We start from the raw sequence: 20,995 nt of genomic DNA on the forward strand, positions 1-20,995 counted from the left end.
ATAGCTTACAGCTGCCGACTCTCAAAAGGGAAGGGAGGTTATGATGGTGACAACTAGCTCTGATGCCACTGGAAATTGTTTTGTGTGGTATTTTTAGTCATGAATAGCCAAGATAACTAGTTATACCACATTTTCACCTGATAATCATTTATCTTAAATTGATCATAAAAGCTTCAGGTTAAGTCCTATATTGTAATAAATGTGTTTATAAACACAAAGTTAATCTTTGAGTTAGCAAATTAAATTTTAAAGAGATATAAGCTCCACCACACTTTCTTCCTCCTTAGATTTAGTATAACCCATTTTTTAAAAAGCTTAGCACTGAATTACAGGTCAATTTTAAAATGTCTTCTTTACTCTATTGTTTACAGCAGACATAACACAAATCAAACTACCTATGTTCGTTCTTCCTTAAAAGACTGCTTTGTGATAGTAAAGATAATCTCTGTAAATATTCTATATGAAGCTGTACCTCTGCCCATTAATGCATTATTTTCAGCTACCTAGTCAACTTGGCCATATAGAATTAATTCAATAGATTCTTCTTACACCCAACAGTATTGAGTTGGCAGAAGCAATTTGATACAATTTTAGAAAAGGTGGTTTTTTGAACCAGGAGAAGTTTAAGTGATATCTGTGTCAGAGCCTAGATTGAGTCAGTCAGGCATGTTTCAAGAGCAAGGGACAGTGTGGTAAGGCATGAAGGGTTTAGGATGCACCACCAGGAAGCATATTACTACTCCCAACAAAGTGTAGGTGTTCATCTATCTGGTCACACCTTCTATTAATACATCCACTGAGGACTACAGTATCTAGTTCATGTCTTCCCCATCAGAACTTTTGCCACCATCCTGGCTGAATTCATCATGTCTGTGGAAAACCTATCCAATATCCTGCCTTCCTGGCTCCTTGATTGCCTCTTCTCCAACAGCTTTTGTCTCCATGTTCTTCATTCAGTAACTGACACTCCTGAGCATTTCCTAGAACCTGGCATTGTCTAGAGTCACACTCTCCAATGGATCTTTCTGCATTGTTTTATCTGCTCTATCAAATATGGACAGTACCAGCCATATGTGTCTATTCGTCACTTAAAATGTGGCTAGTGTGACTGGGTGAAGTGGCTCACACCTGTAATCCCAACACTTTGGGAGGCTGAGGTGGGCAGATCATTTGAGCCCAGGAGTTCGGGATCAGCCTGGGCAACATGGCAAAACCCCATATCTTTAAAATATATATATATATATATAAAAATATAGATAAAAATAAAAAATATATAATATATTATATATAATATATAAATATATATTATATATTTTATATATAGAGAGAGAGAGGGAGAGAGAGATAGAGAAAATTAGCTGGGAGTGGTGGCACGTGCCTCTAGTCGCAGCTACTTGGGAGGCTGAACTGGGAGCATTGCCCGAACCCAGGAGGCGGAGGTTGCAGTGAGCTGAGAATGTGCCACTGCAGTCCAGCGTGACTGAGGAACAATTTTTTTCTTTATTTGTTTGAGACAGACTCTCACTCTGTTGCCCAGTCTGGAGTGCAGTAGTAAGATCTCAGCTCACTGCAACCTCTGCCTCCCAGGTTCAAGAGATTCTTCTGCCTCAGCTTCCCGAGAAACTGAGATTACAGGCGCCTGCCACCATGCCAGGCTAATTTTTGTATTTTTAGTAGAGACTGGGTTTCACCATGTTGGCCAGGCTGGTCTTGAACTCCTGACCTCAAGTGATCCACCCACCTTGGCCTCCCAAAGTGCTGGGATTACAGGCATGAGCCACGGTGCCCAGCCCTGAAGAAGAATTTTTAAATTTTAATTAATGTAAATGTAAATAGTCACATGTGGCTCTTGGCTACCATATTGAACAACACAGATCTAAAATTTCTCCACCTAAGAGTATTTAATCTCAGTACCTCCTGTTCTTCCAGCTTTATTATTCTCTCATTTTTATTAAACTGCAATCCAGTTTTCTTGATACCTATAGTTTTTAAAATTTAATTCCCTTGAAGACTATCCTTTTTCCTTCTGGTTTTCTTTCTTTCTTCATCCTGGACCCTAAGGTTAATGCCTTACAACTTACAACACAGAGCTCTCATCTCTGTCATTGTCTTACATTCCCATTGCACTTGATATTGAAAGTTGCAATTCTATGTCAGTCCGTAGTAGTCCATACCTCTACTGATAGATCCTACATCGCTGAGCATTGTTTGGAAAGAAAGAAAATCATACAGTAGACAGTGCAGATTGATGTCACTACAAGTTTACACAACTGTGCAGATTTATTTTACCACAAATTCATGCTCACCTAAGATTTTTACACTGCTCAAAAACTTTGACTATTCCTTGGCCGGCTTTCTTTTCTGTTTTCATTAGTGACTTTTTGAAACTTGGACTATTCTCTACGTCTCTCCCACATAAACCCTCTCCTATTTTCTTTAGAAGATGCCCCTGCGCCGGGCGCGGTGGCTCACGCCTGTAATCCCAGCACTTTGGGAGGCTGAGGCGGGCGGATCACGAGGTCAGGAGATTGAGACCATAGTGAAACCCTGTCTCTACTAAAAATACAAAAAATTAGCCGGGCGCGGTGGCGGGCGCCTGTAGTCCCACCTGCTCGGGAGGCTGAGGCAGGAGAATGGCGTGAACCCGGGGGGCGGAGCTTGCAGTGAGCTGAGATCCGGCCACTGCACTCCAGCCTGGGCGACAGAGCGAGACTCTGTCTCAAAAAAAAAAAAAAAAAAAAAGAAGATGCCCCTGCCTCCTCATTGCTTGAGAAAATTGTGGCTATCAGAGTGAATGTCCTTGACTCTAACTTTCTTGACTCATACTCCTCTTCTCCTCAGTTGATTTAGAAACACCACCAGCCACCACCAAGTTAGAAACTTGGAAGTAATGTTCCATTTATCTCTTTGCCTTTCCTCACTCTTACCTCTAGATAATAACCAAGACCTGTCTTTCTTATTTTTCTCTTAATACCATTGGCATTGCCTTAGTTAAGCTCACTGAGCTATTGAATTTTCTTTCAAACTCGTCTTCTTACCTACTGCCTCATACCTCACAGTCTACACTCTCTATTGCTGCCAAAGTGCTCTTCTTACAACAAAATTCTATCATGTCATTATTGTGATTAAAATATGTCAGTGACTCCCACTTAACTACATGAGGAAGGCTGAGCTCTTATATTATACTAAGCTGTTTTGCTTTGAAAGCTGGATCGATCTCTCTCTCTCTCTCTCTCTTTCACACACACACATAAGTTACATTCTCTTTTACTTTTTTCATAGAAATTTGAGTAATCCTATTGAGGAAACCTAATTATCACAATGGTTAAAGTGTCTCGACTCCAGCTCATTGGTTAGGATACCCTTTAAGTAATTTGCTAATTCTACTAGGGCACCTGGTGGTATTTTTGCAGTGAACAAGATATTTGAAAATGCTGTCTTTTTGTTCTCATACTTCTATCTGGTAACAATGTATCTGTATTGTAGGCTGCAATGCTTCGTTTTTCTACAGTGAACTGAAGAAATAGTCAAACCACTTTCAAAACCTTGTGCACTGAACTGAGAGATGTAAATTAAATAGAGAATCCACTACATTATGAACATGCTGAAGCATGCATACAGTGTGGGAAAATTTCAAAATGAAATAGGCTCAATAATAAGGTTGGAATGTCAATGGATAAATCCATAATTGTCTTCTGGAGGATGCTTCAAACCTACAAGGAATATCCAAAGGCAGAACAGCAAATGAGAATATCTTAAAATAGAAAAAGAAGTAGTACTTCACATCAAGGACAGTCAAAAAATAGATTGTTGGGGTAGCACAGAAATGATAGAAAAATCTTAATCTTCATAGTCTTATCAGTTACCCCAGAGTATTTTTTAATGTGAAAAATTAGTGTGATCTGGAACTACTTCTGCCTTTCACTGAATTTGTGACATTAAATAGGCCTAAAACTTTCTAAACTTTGGCTGCCTAATTTTTAAAGTAAGAATAGGTTATCTCTAAGAAAAGTCAATACATTTTGAGCCATTGCTATATTCCAGGTATTTACATGACTGGTGTTTTATTTGATCGTGTCTCTTCTCTTTGTAAAAGTCCTCTGACCTGTAACTGCAGCTGAGGCAAAGGATTAAAACTGTACACAAAAGTCAAGGGAGAAAGAAAAAAAATAGTGGAGAACCAAAATAGATCTAAGAGGAGTGATAAATACAGGAGCAAATAAAGCATGAGAAGGTGACGGGAATTACAAGGGAGAAACAGGTGAAAGAACCTCGTTGAAGTGTACCACCAGCTATGTTCCCATTCTTGGCAATACGTTCATTTTGCTAAACTGGCATTTCTATTAAGCCAACATGACAGAAAGCAAAGTGGTTTCTGTTTCTCTTTCGCAGCAGACCAGTCTGTTTCCAAGCATGGTGTTTTTCGCTCTTCTGCATCTCAAAGTTTGGTGATGTAAGTACCATGTATAATAAAGGAGCTGAAAACATTCTCTCGGACCTCAGTGTTTTATTAAAATATTTATTTTAAATGAACAAATGTAACAGTGTAAAAAATTCTGTATACGTATAGTTTTATACAATTTTAAAATCCACAAAGCTCTAAAACATTGTTAACAATTGGAAAATAAAATTAAAATAAAGAGCATTAATTTAATACCTCAGATGATGCTGTTCTGTTCAAACTGTATTGCCTCATGAAATCAAAGCACTGTACTTACTATTAAGCTGTAGGATTTTAGTGTTCAGTGTGTCTTAGCTATTGTACATCACATGATTTTTCAATTCTTCCACCAATTTTCTCTGTTTGAATTACCAAAAAACTTTGATTTTTCTGTAGTGTCTTATGAGGCTGTTTTCTCTCCAACTTTCCATAAATACAGAATTTATATATTAAAAACAGCTTTAGTGTTTTCAAGTTATTTCACAAATATTAAAATAGTACTGCTTGGGGTTAACTTGATAATAACATAAACACCTTCTTAAGCACTAGAATCTCATAGTGACCCTCCAGATGATACAGAATATACCTACATTATATCTTTAAAAATTCAGAATAGCTTCAGTATGAAACATATAATTACCCACGTTCTCACTGGGAGCTCAGTTAGCAGAGAGTCATCTGAGAATCCCCAAGTCCTTAAGCTTCAGTTTGAGAAATGGTGCTATGGTCTTTATTGATACTGCTAAGTAGGAAAACAAAGAATCTCCTCTGACAAGTATATCTTAGAAGATTTGCCAGGAGAAAGAAAAGCACAGGGAAGTTATAATTTAAATAAAAGGACAGAATATTTTGGGTATAGCCGTTCCCTACAAATATATCTTTCCAGGGCAGGGACATTTGCTCCTTGCTCTGAAAAGGGGACCATATAATTTATCATCCAACTAAGACATTTTTGAGAGTAGAAAAGCAAGCTATTAATAATTACACCCGGACAACTGTGTGACCAGGACACCCTGAGAGAAGAGTGAGGGAGGCACTCATGCATTTGAAGAGATCAAATAGATCTCATGCTTCATGATAAATGTTTTTGAAGCCAGACATGAGCTCCCTTTAATCCCAGCTACTTGGATTGAGGCAGGAGGATTGCTTGAGCTCGGGAGTTTTGGGACTAGCCTGGTAGGCAACGAAGCATGAGACCCAGTCTCAAGGAAAAAGAGAGAGAGAGAGAGAGAGAGAAACGGAAATGCTTTTTTTTTTCATCCTGCACACTTTCTTGCGATTCCCTTCTGCAGAAATGAGATACTCCCCCTTTCTGTGCAAATAAAAACCTCCCTAATTACAAAACAACTTCCTTTCACTCTGCCTGAAATCTAAAGCATGAAGGTCTCCTTTTAATCAACAAATCAAAATACATTACAAGCACTCTCTAATGACTTCAATCTGATATTATTCTTAATGTAGCTTTTGACAAGAGCCCAGCTGAGATAAGTGATAGGCAAGATGAATAGTCAAAGCTAAGGCAGTGGCTTTCAGACTTTTTAGGGAATTTGAATCATGTTTATAAGATGACATAGCAATGTAAGCCCCTAGACATACAGAAAGTTTTATTACACAATATTTATCCTTAAACTTGTTATGTATTACACACACACACACACATATATGTACATGTATACGTAGATATGTATAATTTTTTTGAAGACTTTTCCACTTAACTGACCTTGACCCCCACTTAATTGATTTCATGACCCATTAATGATTTGGAATCTGCAATTTGAAAACCACTGCTAACCAGCCACTCCCTTTTGCATCCAGTTAAGTAAAAAAGGTACATAAATGGACAATGTAAATTCATTTCCATGTGTCTTTACAAAAATTCATTTTACTGGTTTATTCTTGGTTTAAGTAAGAGTTGATTTTAGCACATTAAAAATATCCTATATAAGGTGTTATATGCCATGTCATTCAAAGCCTCCCTTCTGCCTTCCCCTCTAACCCTACCCCATGTAGGCCTGTGATTATTAATTTCTCTTAGCTTTCAGTGAATGTTTTCAGATTACTTGGCCTATATTAATTATATTATTTTCCATTTTGCCTTGTGTACCGAGAAACACAGCTAAATTCTATAATCAACTGCAGCAGTTATCTCTGTGTATCTCCCTTCACCTACCCCATTCTCCACGTGGCTTTTATTCTCTCATTATCCTTCCTCTTTAATAAAATGATCATGTTGTGGAAGATATACTGGTTAACGGTATATGTACCAGAGTCAATCTGCCTGAGTTTGAATTCTATGCTACTTTCTAGCTGTGTGATGTTAGGCAAGTTACTTAACCTCTTTATATCTTAGTTTCCTCATCAGTAAAATTAGAATAACAGCAATGAGAAGAACAATGATAAAACCTATATCACAGGCATTTTGTGAGATCTAAAAGAGGTAATACCTTTAGGTACTTAGCACATTGCTTAGCCCATAGTAAGCAGACAATAAATGAAGCTATTGCTAGTCTCATCATCAATTTTAGAAGTAGACATTACAATTAGTTGAGGGTTTCTTTTTCTCCTTTTTTTTTTTTCTTCTTATTCTTTTTATTTTTTTTTATTGAGGGTTTCTTTAGTTTTTAATCTTGTGGAACTCAGAAACTCCCATTAATATAGTCTCATCGAAAATAGTTGTATAAATTTGACTTTGCATCTTCTCTACAGTAGCCCCTTTGTCAGGTGAATTCACAGAATGTTTTCTTTCGGAATCTTCAGGCTAGACTTACTTATTTGTGATATTTGTGTATGAGTTTGTTTTCCCACCAGTATGTAAGAACTTTGAGGGTCAGAAGCTGTTTTATGAATCTTTGAGTTCCCCTAGCTCTTCATTCCCTGCTTTCCTGTAGTGCGTGTTTCATAAATGTTTCATGAAATACATTAATTTAACAGGTTCTTTTGAATATCAACAAAGGAAGAAAGTTCTCAGCAGAAAGGAGTAAAAATTCAAACAGAGGCTGATGAAAGCACAAAGAGAGTTTCATATTCAGAACATTAACTGAGGCAGTAAGGCTACAGTAGAATGGTCAACTTCCCCATCAGAGGTGGTTAAGAAAATAGACTTTGATAGTAAGTCTGGGTATACACTTTTGTCTCTGTTACTTCCTAGTTATGCAAATGTGGGCAAATCGTGTAACCTCTTTAAACTTCATGTCTCTCAGCTCTACAATAAGGATAATTAAAAGATCCTGAAGGCCCAAGTTCTAGTGTTTCATAGCACCATGGGATGACTATAGTTAACAATAATATATATTTTTAAATAGCTAGAAGAGAGAATATTGAATGTTCCCAACATAAAGAAATGATAAATGTTTGAGATGATGGCTATGCTAATTACTCTGATCTCATCACTATACATTGTACATGTTGAAACATTCCTATGTACCCCATAAATACATACAATTATTATATGTCAATTTAAACAATTTTAAAAAGATCATGGATGTAAAGTGTTTAGTATATACCTGATGTATAGAAAGCAGATGATGTATTAGATTTTCTATTGCTGCATCACAAATTATAAAACTTATCAACTTAAAAGAACACAAATGTATTATCTTACAGTTCCCATGAGTCAACAGTTCAGAATATTTTAGTTGGGTTCTCTGCTCAGGATCTCAGAAGGCTAAAATCAAGGTGCAGATTGGGTATGTCCCTAACTAGAAGCTTTCCTGGAAAAAGATCTCTTTCCAAGCTCGCTCAAACTTTTGGCAAAATTAATGTCTTTGCAGGTACATGACTGAGGTTCAGTGTTCAAACTAGGAACCACTCTCGACAACTAGAGGCCACTCGCAAGTCCTTGTCACATGGCCTCATGCCTAAGCCTCTCACTCTGAATCTCTTAATTTCTTCCTTCAGGAAAGACCCCCGGTCCTTTTAAGTGCTCACCTGAATCAGCTACGCCAAGAACAATCTTTCTTTGAGTAACAGATGATATTCCCTCACTGTACATCTTTGTTACTGTGAGCATCCTGCCGCTCTGATTCTATTATTTACATACACATATTATTTATATAGCATGGCTCCTAACTATATAATCAGGTGCTAAGTTGGAAAAACATTTTTTTCTAAGATTAGAGGAGAAACTAGGTGTGTTGGACTTATTGACAGCTGGTGGTCTCTACTATAGCACTTTCCTAAGAGGTTTTCAAAGGTAATTTTGATTGTATGTGTGTTAGTCCATTTCATGTTGCTATAAAGGAATACCTGAGGCTGGATAATTTACAAACAACAGAGGTTTATTTGGCTCATGGTTCTGCAGGCTGTACAAGAAGTATGGCACCAGCATCTGCTTCTGGTGAGGCCTCAGGAAGCTTTCAGTCATAAGAGAAGGCAAACAGGAGCAGGCTGTTTGCCTGCTGAGAAAGGAAGTAAGAGAGAGAGGGAGGTGCCAGGCTCCTTTTAACCATTGGATTTGTAAATACAGAGCAAGAATTTACCCATTACTGTAGGAAGGGCACCAAATCATTCATGAGGGATGTGTTCTCATGACCTAAATGTCACCCACTAGGCCCCCCTCCAACACTGACAATCACGTTTCTACATGAGATTTGGAGGGGACAAACATCCAAACTATATCAATGCACTGTTTGCCCTCTATATTGTTTCTAGAGATAACTCTACTATATTGTTTTCTTATTATTATCATGATCTAGGACACTGACAAAGAGAGAAAAATGTTTAAATAGATATAGAGTTAGGAAGACATTGGTTCTCTCTCTCATTCCTCCTGTCACAAGTCATTGAAACATAAAATATGTTACAACTTTCAGTTTTATGAGTTATATTCAGCTATGAAAGGAGTACAGAGAAATATAAAATTATCTCTATCTTCAATGAATCTTCGATTTGGTTGCAAAGGTAAGACACATGTTCACATTTCACAAATGTGAAAAGTTAAATAGCACTAGAAGGCAGTATATAATTATAAGACAAATGAATAGTGAATGGAGTCAGAAAGGATGGAGTCATAATTATAAACCGGAAAGAAGAGGTCAAGGATGGCAAAAGGAAGTAGGAGAGCATAGATAAATCCACAGAAATGGGCAAGGTATCACCAAATAAAGAGAAGGGAAGAGGATATAATAGGAGGGTGGAGTGGTTTCAGCAGAAACACAGAAGCACACGCAATGTAACGTATGAATGGTGCAGTGGCTAGAGTCCAGAGTTCAACTAAGTGAATAGGAAGAGATAAAGTTGAAAGTGTAGATATTATTTGAAGCCTCAAATATGAATCCAAGGAATGTGGGCTTAATCCAAAAGGCAATAATAACCCATTGAAGCTTTTTCAAAAGAGGAATGCCACATAGAGTAGATATTGAGTAAATATTTGTGAAAAGATGAATGAATACATAATAAATATACTACTTTAAGAAGAGTAATGGTTTGGGAAAGTTTGAATAGGAGGAGGAAGGCTACTGGTTTTGGCTGTACGGTATTAAGAGTCTGAGAGAGGTTCATAGGATCTGAGTTAGGTCACATGATAGCAGTGGGGCTCCAAAAGGAGAGACTGATAGAAAGGAAGAATTAACAGGATTTGAAGACTAATTAGATATGGAGAACGGGAAGAGAGAGGAACCAAAAATGACTCTGCATTTCCAGCCTGGATAATTTATAAATGATGGTAGCAATTTACAGTTTTCCTGTATGCAAAATGAGGAAAATAACAGTCTTTCATAGTAAGCATGTCTCTATTATTATTGTTATTGCATAAAATGTCTAACATGGTACTTGAATGATTATTAATTTCCAATAAATAATTGTTATTTTAATATTGTTATTTTTATCATTAATATTAATTCACAATCCTTAGATCCAAACAATTCTGAAAGTCTTTGGTTGGTTGGTTTTTGTTTGTTTGTTTGTTTGTTTGTTTGTGTTTTTTTTGGATAACACGTGCAGTGATCTGACCTGAAGTCTTTTGGCTGCAAAATCTTACCCAAACTGACTGAGAATATTTACTGTGTAAATAACCATATGTTTTTCTCTCCAAATATTAACATATTTTTGAAAAGATATTTAGTTCAACCTCCCGACCTACGTTTGCCCATTTCTCTGTCTCAACTCCTTGGCCTATTTGTCAGTATGACAGTAACTCAATCAAAGGGACAAATTTGGATACTGACTGAGATTCTCTTGGGAGTGTTAAAAACATATGGTATATATGACATGTTACTCTTCTAATATTTGAAAACATCTAATTTCAAATTACATCCAGCTTGAGAGTTTTGGATAAAAGGTGGTGGACCTGGCCGGGAGCGGTGGCTTCAGGCCTGTAATCCCAGCACTTTGGGAGGCGGAAGTGGGTAGATCACGAGGTCAGGAGATCGAGACCATCCTGGCTGACATGGTGAAACCCCGTCTCTACTAAAAACACAAAAAAGTCGGGCGTGGTGGCGGCGCCTGTGGTCCCAGCTACTCAGGAGGCTGAGGCAGGAGAATGGCGGGAACCCGGGAGGCGGAGCTTGTAGTGAGCCGAGATCGCGCCACTCACTCCAGCCTGGGCGACAGAGCAAGACTCTGTCAAAAAAAGAAAAAAGGTGGTGGACCGTATTATTGTTGATTGAAAAAGGAAAATAGAACTACTTTGAGGAGACAAATAGTTGATGAGAGATATGTTGAGTTTGAGGTTACAAGAGCACAGAAGTGAAACTATTTTCTAGGCAATTGGCGATACCTGATTGGATTTTCAAGCAAACAAGCAGGATACACATAGAAGTGAAATTTCAAGTCATGAGTAGGAATGAAATCTCCTGGAAAGACAACGGAAAGGCAATGGGAAGAAAGCTGTAAGAGGATTATTGAAACAAGGTATATGTATGCACCACATGTAACGAAAAACCCTGGCTAAGCTCTCACAAAGCTGGTGTTTAGTACAGTTGCAGCTGAGTCTGTAAGAATAGGCTGAGATGGAAAAGAAGCAGGAGAGTGCCATACTTGCCAAGGACAGAACTAACTTTAAGAAGGAGCAGTCGATTACTAGAATCAAGTGCTACAGAGAGGTCAGAGAAAAGAACAATCATAGCAGCAAACAGATTGGATTTGTAAATTTTAGAGGCTCAATGGTAATGAGATGCTATCAGAGAGGTAAGAACAGAGGACTTAAGCGGGGAACCATAGCAGCCTAACTGGATTTCATTACTTCTTGAGTATACTCATTCCTGGTTGATTCGAGAACACAAGAGGCAAAGAATCACAGAACTTATAGCTAAATCTAATCATATATTCTATCCCTCCTGTTTGTAGTTAAGAAGGCTGATGCCTCCAAAGTGGTTAAGATTCTGGTAATAGTCACATAATGAGTTCATGGCAGAGTTAAGACTAGAACATGAATACTGACATTCCCAATTACGTGTTGTTTCTTCTCTGTACTAGGCATCAAAGCAGTGCACTCATCTAAGGGTTCTGTTTGAATGACACCTTTAGGTATTACTGCAGCACCCCCTTAGTACAGAAGCAAAATACTCCTCCACCCGTTCAAGAATAAAGAGGCTTATTAAAAAGCGTTTTCTTTACACTAATTTGCCCCTTACAAGATTGGTATTTTATAAGGAATTGAAAACTTTACACATTCATATATTATAACTTTCAGTAAACCCAATAAAATGTTCTTTTGTATCAATATCCATTATTCTGTCCAGAAACTCTTTCAGTAGTTTGTTTATTTATTTATTTATTTATTTATTTATTTATTAGACGGAGTCTCGCTTTGTCACCCAGGTTGGAGTGCAGTGGCCTGATCTCGGCTCACTGCAAGCTCCGCCTCCCGGGTTCCCGCCATTCTCCTGCCTCAGCCTCCTGAGTAGCTGGGACTACAGGTGCCCGCCACCACGCCCGGCTATTTTTTTTGTATTTTTAGTGAAGACGGGGTTTCACCACGTTAGCCAGGATGGTCTCGATCTCCTGACCTTGTGATCCGCCCTCCTCAGCCTTCCAAAGTGCTGGGATTACAGGCGTGGGCCACCGCGCCCGGCCCCTTTCAGTAGTTTAATTTCTCTTAGTCTTTTTTTTGGGGGGGGGGGGGGGGGGGGGGTGGGGGTTTTGTTCTTGTTGCCCAGGCTGGAGTGCAATGGCGCAATCTCGGCTCACCACAACCTCTGCCTCCCGGATTCAAGCAATCCTCCCGCCTCAGCCTCCTGAGTAGCTGGGATTACAGGCAAGCACCTCCACACCTGGCTAATTTTGTATTTTTAGTAGAGATGGGGTTTCTCCATGTTGTCAGACTGGTCTAGAATTCCAGACCTCAGGTGATCCGCCTGCCTCGGCCTCCCAAAGAGCTGGGATTACAGGTGTGAACCACTGTGTCTGGCCTCTCTTAGTCTTAATCTTTATAACTTGCAGAATCTTAACAGCTCAAGCAGATCTCTACAGGATAGTAAACTCCTTAGAGGCAGGGATTTTATCTTATCTTCGTATGTCTGGCACCCTAAAATGATGTCAACAACATAGTATATGTTCAATAAATGCTTGTTGAATGAACAAATAGGTGAATGAATGAATTAGTGGAATGTTCAGTAAACCTCCTTGAGAAACAGTGGTAAGATAAGGTATTTGGCTCAATCCCCTGACCTAGTTAGCTTGTGCTTGCTTTTCCGACTCATCTCCAACAGAAATAGCCCTCAGCATATTTGCAAGCACAATAGTATCCCTCAATCAAAGGGAAAATGCTTGGATTATCTCTCAGAATTATTGCTAACAGGTTTTACTTACTTGGGTGCCAGTGACCTTTACTAAAGACTTGGGACTTCGGAAAGAGGTCACGGAGGTGGTAGGGGAATGTTGACCCTGGCCCTCTAATATTCTGATTATATGTTTCTTTGCTGCTCAGTCAGTTTCTTTTGGGGCTTTTTATTTTGTTTGAAATGCAGCCCAGAGGGCAAAAAGATGTACCAGAAATTCCAGCCTGATTTGGAAGGGCTCTGTAGAAAGCGGCTTATCAATCCTTAGCACTTTTCCACATGTACTACACAAGTATGCCTCATTTCAGGAAATTTGCAAAGCAGTAATCATATATTTCACCCTGTATTATAATAATATATTTTTCTCTTTCCCGAGTGTGTTGTGCTCTCAACTGTTTAGCATCTAATGTCACAGATTTCCAGCACTGCCAGATTAGAATGCCTCAAAGGCCTAATGACTCCGGAGTGTCTCACCATCATCTTGGTGTGGCTAAGCAATTCCCATGCTGCTCAGGCCTCAAAGGCCTAATGACTCCTGAGTGTCTCACCATCATCTCGGTATGGCTAAGCAATTCCCATGCTGCTCAGGAGTCACGTGTTGTGCTGGCAGGCTGCCTCGCTGGTGAGTTACCTTGAGACAGAAATGTTGTCAACAGTGGAACAGTCAGTTTTTTCCTTAAAGCCCTTTATTCACTCCTCTGCCCCAACTAGGTATAGCCGTATTTCTAGAGCAGCAATCACAAAGGACACCTAGTGATTTTATCAGGATTTCTGTCTAAACTAACTTAAACAGCTACATGAGTGGAAATATACCTCCCTGGCTTCCCTGCCAGCCTACCCTGAGAACATTCTGGCTTAATTTCTCTCTTTAACAAGACCAAGAAGACGGTCTTTTGCGTCTCCATGAGAAAAGTATTTACATATTCAGAAATCAGCTTGGCAAACCAGAGCTAAGAGTATGGGGAATAAACATTGACTCTGTTCTTTTTTTCCTCTCAAAGTTGAGAATTAAATTCTTGAATATGATAAGAGCTAAAACTTGGCAAAAGAGAGATGGCAACAGTGATGCGACATCTGTCAAAAAGTGTTGATCAGCGGAGGCCTCTCTGCCTACCTTGTGCCCCCTTGGGCTCTCAGGGCCTTGACAGGTGTTTCCCTTCTTCCCCCTTCCTTTCCCTGGACTGGCTTCCTGAGCTTGATAGGGGCAGATGCAAGCATTCCACAGCTTGCATTGCCTTATTTAAAATGCACGGTGGGTAGAAATTAAAATTAAAATGAGTTCTTTTTTAAGCAAAAATGTCACCATTCTCTTTCAAAGATGATAACCTGAGTAATGACTGTTAAGAGAAAAGATTGGTGTCAAATTATGAGGCTGTGCTTAGTGGGCTTATGATTTATGTATAGGAATACATCATTTTTTGACAAAGAGCAAGATGAGGTTGAAATTGTGTTTATTTGGCAAACCAAAACTGGCTTCTTTTACTTTTAAGCTATTGGCATACATTTAATATGTCGTGTGCACTTACTTAATATCAGGTAGCAAGGACATATGTGTTCATGTTCAAAACTAGGCTAGGCGCTGCTCTACTGGACCACGCAGGAAGTCTCCAAACTATTCTAGGAAATGAGAGCTGTCTCTTTGTGTTGTGATAGATATTCTAAGCCATTCATTTTGAGCATGATTTCTTTAGCTGTTTTATCTGTTTCTCTCTCTTTTCTATTGTTACAAAGAGAGGTCTATAACTTTTGCAAGTAGAAAAATTGGTCTAACTACCACTAGCTTTCTTTGGAAATGTATATTTGGTTTCTCCCTCTCTCTTTCTCACTGGCATGTTATTTTAGCAGTCAAGCTATTTGTGTGTCAAAAATAAGTACGGTAAATTTTCTACTCTACCTTTACTAAGTAATAGTCATGAGTATAATCTCACATAAAATTTTGCAATAAGGAATTCAGGATAAGTTTTATTCTGCTTACTTCTCAAGAGAGCCGATGAAGTGAAAAACATTTGATCCAAATTCATAGCTACCGCTGCCATGTTGAGTGCAGGGTGTCCTGAAGAGTATAATCCCCACCTTCCCACTAATCCAGGAAGGAAAATATTGAAGTTCCGTGTCTACAGAGTAATCTCTGTGTTCTGTTGCTTCTTGTCATTTTCATTATATATACAGACCCCTTAAGAGAGAACAACGGTTCTGAGTCATATTTCGCATTGTACCTTGTGAAACATAAGAAATCTTGTTTCAAGATGTGAAGAGGAGATCTGCACAAACACTACATACCATACGACACTTACAAAATTTAAGTTTGTGGCCCCTTCTTGAGTCCCACATGTAAAAATCACAAATCATGCCTTTGTACATTTAGATATTTTACCAGTGCTATTTTTCTCCCATCACATGTTCAAGAAGATCTTGGAGGAAGAGATATGCCACATGGAAAGAACAATGTCTTTGTAACGAGTCAGATGCTTAGTAAATGATTTGGCTTCTGAATACTTGTTTACTCTTCTGTGGAATGGAGATGGTAATACTGTCATGAAGGCTTACTGTATGGTCTAGAAATCACAGGCGTTCAGGGAGGTAGGCTCTTCCGAATCTGAATCTACCACGCTTTCCCTTGGCTGAGCATTATTCACAGTAATCCTGTTGTCCTAGATAATCCTAGTCACTGTTCACATGCAGTGTCCAGTACTGTGGTTTTTGTGTGTGGTTCCTAATATGTCCAGTCTAACAGCTACTCTCACTGGTGTTGTGAGGCCCAGACCTCTTCGAGCCAATGTGTTCTAGGCTTTCTAAGCTACTGCTTTCAATTCATGTTTTAAACTCTTTTTTTGTTGTTGGTGGTGAACATATAACTTTTGAAGTTCTGTCTCCCAGAGACTCCAGAGGCAGGCCTATAACTTGTTCATTCATCCATTCAACAAATATTTAGTCCTTTAACCAACCCCATATGCCACGCCAACATTTCTAGATCCTCTTTACACTGTGCATCTTCTATTTTTTTAATGTATCATTAGCATGCCATGCAACTTATTCTTTTTTATTGCCTCTTGCTCCACTATAATGCAAGCTCCATTGGGACAGGGATCTTTATTCACTGATGCATCCCAAGCAAATAGAGTAATTCACAGCACATATCAAATATTTGTTGAATGAGTTTAGAATATATTATGTTTTAGGAACATGGGAACTGCTAAGCTATATTGCTCTTCCAGACAACAGTTCATTCAGACACTTTCTTGGTGTTCTTTAGAATTATTAAAGTTTCACATTGCGTATCCAGCTTCTTTCTTCTGTACACTAATGCAAAGGTAACATCACATACTTTCTCTGAACTCCAGGTAAGCTGTTGATCTCCTGTGGTCTGTGCCTTCATCCTCCTCCTCTTCATCATCATCACAGTTATCATCATCATGTTAGCTAGTCTGCTAGATGGTTTCCAATGGTCTTTGCCAGTGGTCTTTACACAAGCATGTAGTCCTCTCCCATATTGAATAGGGATGATGTGTGTAACCAATAAGAGATGATTATGTGTAATTTCTAAGGCTAGGTCATAAAAAATATTACAGCTACAGCCTTTCTCTCTTAGATTATTTCCTTTAGGGAAACCAGGTGTCATGCCATGAGGACAATAAAACAGTCCTCTGGATAGGTTCGAGGATCAAGGAACTAAGGCCTGCTGCCAAAAGTCCTATGAATGAGCCATTTTAGAAGTGGATTTTCTAGCCCTAGTCACGACTTAGATGACTGAAACCCTGGCCAACATTTTGTTTATAGTCTTGTGAGAAACTGTGAGCCGGAACCATCCAGCTAAACTGCTCCCAAGCTCCTGACACACAGGAATTATAAGCTCATAAAAGATTATTGTTGTTTGAAGCTATTAAGTTTTGATGTAACTGTTACATAGCAGTAGATAATGAACGTAATCATCACGCACTTCTTGAGTGCCTTCATGTACAAGCAAGTATATGATTTCATTCTTAAAGCAAACATCTATTATTGGTAGTTGTCTTAGCCCATTTTGTGCTGCCATAATAGAATAGCTGAAACTGCATAATTTATAATGAACACGAATTTATTTGGCTCGTGTTTCTGAAGACTGGGAAGTCCAAAAGCATGGCACTGGCATCTGGAAAGGGTCTTTGTGCTGCATCATTCCATAGCAGAAGGTGAAAGAGCAAGTGAGCATGCAAGACAGAGAGAGGAAAGGGGCCGAACTTATGCTTTTATCATGAGCCCACTCCCAAGATAACTAACCCACTCCCATTGTAATGGCATTAATCCATTTATTATTGCAGAGCCCTTAGGGACTAATCACCTTTTAAAAGTTCCCTTCTCAATACTCTATACTGTGGCATTGAGGATTAAGTTAGAACACATGAACTTTAGGGGGCACATTCAAACCACAGCAGTAGTTATATCCTCATTATACAGATGAGAAAGTGGAGGGTCAAAGGTGTTAGTTTCCACTTCCAGGGAGTGGAAGAGAGAGAATTTGATCACAGAATTCATTTTTAATGACTAGGCTATCGTGAGTAGAGTATAATCTTTGGAGTATAAGGCTACTTCTGGCGGAATCTTTGCATGGTACCTGAGAAACTTGGCAACCACAAATCACTTTCAATAATGTCCCTTTTCAGGTACAAAATGCGAACACATAGGTACTTTGAGTTTCAGGAATTATCGAAAGCTTCTCCAAGTCCCGTAAGATAAGTGCACAGGTTTTCTATAATAAAAATCCATGGCTCATGCTAAGTTTTTAATTAGCTAGCTAGTAAGGTAGCGAGTTCCTAATGTGATGGCATTGCAAGAAAAGAGAGAGACCACTAGGCACGGTGGCTCACACCTGTAATCTCACAGCTTTTGGAGGCTGGGATGGGAGGATCACTTGAGCCTAGAAGATTGAGACCAGCCTAAGCAACATAGCAAAATCCCCTCTCTACAAAAAATAAAAAAATTAGTTGTATGTGTGGCATGTGCTTGTAGTCCCAGCTGCTTGGGAGGCTGGGGTGCCAGGATCACTTGAGCCCAGGAGGTTGAGACTTCAGTGAGCCATATCTGGGCCACTGCACTCCAGCCTGGGCAACAGAGAGAGAGAGAGATCCTGTCTCTGAAAAAAAAAAAAAAAAAAAAAAGGTTAAAAAAAAAATCTTTGTCATTTCACAAGTTCTTCACCAAGTCTAGCCTTCAAAGAAGGCACATTTCTTCAAGAGTAGGTGACTAATAGTGTCTTTCTCCTATTTTCCTGGGTTTGCTACTTTAGTATTTTATCTACAAAATGGTTATATCCCATAATGGAGGACAGAACCTAAGAAATCCATAAAAACTTAGTAAATTCCTGACCTGAACTTTATCCACTTCCACTCTCCTATTGTTTTAGAATGCCTCTCAATAAGTCCTAAATAGGATTAAATGTAATTAAAGTAATTCTCTCAGCAGTACCCCATAAAAGCAATGTAGATATATATCGTGATTGCTTAAAATGTTTACATGAGAATTAGACACAAAACTTCTGTCTGCAAAACAGGTGCAAAATTAAAATCTAACCGATGCATGCTTGAAGATGACAGCTTAATTTCCCCAAATTTATAAGCCACCTTATTTGCCATTTTTGTGCTCAATACTCCCATTGTCCTTTGTGTTTTAAATTCTTTTGCTGACTTATTTCCTGTGTCAGTTTTCCACAGTCAGCGTCCTTTAGAATTGGCTTAGAATTTTGCTACAGAAAATGCTGAAAAATCCCTTGCTGATTGTGTATGGCATGTACCTCACATAAAATATACCATATCTCATTTTCTTTCTGAACAACTCTTCTTATAAACATGAAATTACAATTGAGGTAGCAAAACTATCTAGAGATGAACAAATGGTTGTTATGGGGTATATAATAGACTCTTTTCCATGGTCACTAGCATTATATAAGACCTTGAACCTAAATTCCAAAAAGAAGGACACCAGTATAGAGAACCGAAGATTAGGTGTCAGCACAAATAGCCAAATGGGAGATGTATTCAGCAGGAAATTTAATATACCAACAGGGTGTTGTGGCAGCCAATAAAGCTAATGGGCATTAACACAGGAATGCTATCTAGAGGAGGATGATAGCCATACTCTGCTCAGACATTTGCTAGAATATTGCATTATATTCTAAATAGCAAAATTTTAAAGGAATAGAAACAAATGAAGCTATATTCAGATAACAGAATTTAAGATAACAGAACATTTAAAATCTATGTCACATGAGAAGCATATTCAAATATTTAATGAGCTCTGTGCATTCAGGTTCACATTTTTAATTACATTTTCAGAATATAGACCTAGAACCTATGCATAGGAAAAAAATAGGCTGAATCAAAGGGAAAAATAAGGAGATAATTAGCTGCTTCAAGAGGTGTGCGTTTACAGTTATGGGTTGTTTTCAAATATAGAAAACTACTTGAGAGGGAATGCACATGGATGCATCATGCTTTAATGCACATTCACTTCATTCACTAATATGCTTCGCCCTATCAATGTCCAGGACTTGGATCAATCAAATTGGCAAGTTTTTTTTTTTTTTTTTGAGACGGAGTTCTCATTTGCCTTCAGGGCTGGCGCAGTGGCCGGATCTCAGCTCACTGCAAGCTCCGCTCCCGGTTTACGCATTCTCCTGCCTCAGCCCCGAAAGTAGCTGGGACTACAGGCCGCCACCTCGCCCGGCTAGTTTTCTGTATTTTTTTTTAGTAGAGACGGGGTTTCACTGCAGTTAGCCAGGATGGTCTCGATCTCCTGACCTCGTGATCCGCCCGTCTCGGCCTCCCAAAGTGCTGGGATTACAGGCTTGAGCCACCGCTCCCGGCCCAAACTGGCAAGTTCTTATTCCTGGGGGAAGGAGTTGTCTCAATGTTGGCCAGGGTGGCGGAAACACAGAGAAGGCTGGTGCTAGGCTGGTTGCTACATGGTCTCTCCTCCCCACAATTTGTGAATCGGATTGGATAAGAGAGAACTGGAAAACTATTCGGCAATAAATAGTAGGATATTTAAAGATGTTCACATCATTTGACCCAACAATTTCACTTCAGGAGGTATAAAGAAAATAAATAGGTGCTGTAAGAGAACTTTACTTACAGAAATAGTCATCACAGAATTATTTATAATAGTGAAAAATAAGAGGAGGAAACCTTTTCCCTTTAGCAAATATTTTCTGAGCATCTACTCTGTAACAGGTAATCTTCTAGGAGGCTGGGGTACATCAATAAAAACATAATTTTCTTGCTCTTACAGAGATTACAGTCCAGCAGGAAGGATGAATGTAAATATAAATATCACAAATAATGATACAATGCAGTATGTTAGAAGTTGATAAGTGCTATGGAGGAAAACAAAAAAGCAGAGCAAAGTAATAAGGATTAGGGTTGTCGGCTGCAGAGTGGCCAGGGCAGGGCTCATTGAGGAGGTAACATGATCAAAGACTTAGGACGTTAGCCATGCAGATATTAGCAGTATGGGCATTGGTAGGAATCATTCAGTAGAAAATGAACAATTGATGAAATAGGAGTTTTTCTTCTTCTTCTTCTCCTTTTTTTTTTTTTTTTTTTTTTTTTTGAGACAGGATCTTATTCTTTCCCTGAGGCTGGAGTACAGTAGCATGGTCATAGCTCACGACAGCCTCAAATTCCTGGGCTCAGGTGATTCTCCAAATTCAGCTTTTGGAGTAGCTAGGACTACAGGTATGTACCACCATATCTAGCTAATTTTTTAATTTTTTAGTAGAGACAGGGCTTTGCTATGTTGACCAGGCTTGTCTCAAACTCTAGGCAATCCTCCCACCTCAGCCTCCCAAAGTGCTGGGATTACA

General features: G+C 38.9%; 1 protein-coding gene across 10 annotated transcripts in view; it reads left to right on the top strand.

Moving 5' to 3' along the window:
* The window catches only part of NSUN3 (NOP2/Sun RNA methyltransferase 3), a 219,540-nt gene that overhangs the window by 68,713 nt on the left and 129,832 nt on the right, over positions 1-20,995 (top strand). The window contains exon 6 of one of the 10 annotated variants that reach the window (XM_021933957.2): positions 4,393-4,453. The exons of 7 other annotated variants lie outside the window; for them this stretch is intronic. In XM_021933957.2, the coding sequence (XP_021789649.2) occupies positions 4,393-4,453 (61 nt within the window). Of the gene's footprint in view, positions 1-4,392; positions 10,816-20,995 lie in introns of those variants that run through there. 2 more of the 10 variants (XM_021933956.2, XM_031662952.1) reach the window with 2 other exon arrangements.

The sequence above is a fragment of the Papio anubis genome, chromosome 2, assembly GCF_008728515.1.
Source record: "Papio anubis isolate 15944 chromosome 2, Panubis1.0, whole genome shotgun sequence".
Classification (NCBI taxonomy): domain Eukaryota; kingdom Metazoa; phylum Chordata; class Mammalia; order Primates; family Cercopithecidae; genus Papio; species Papio anubis.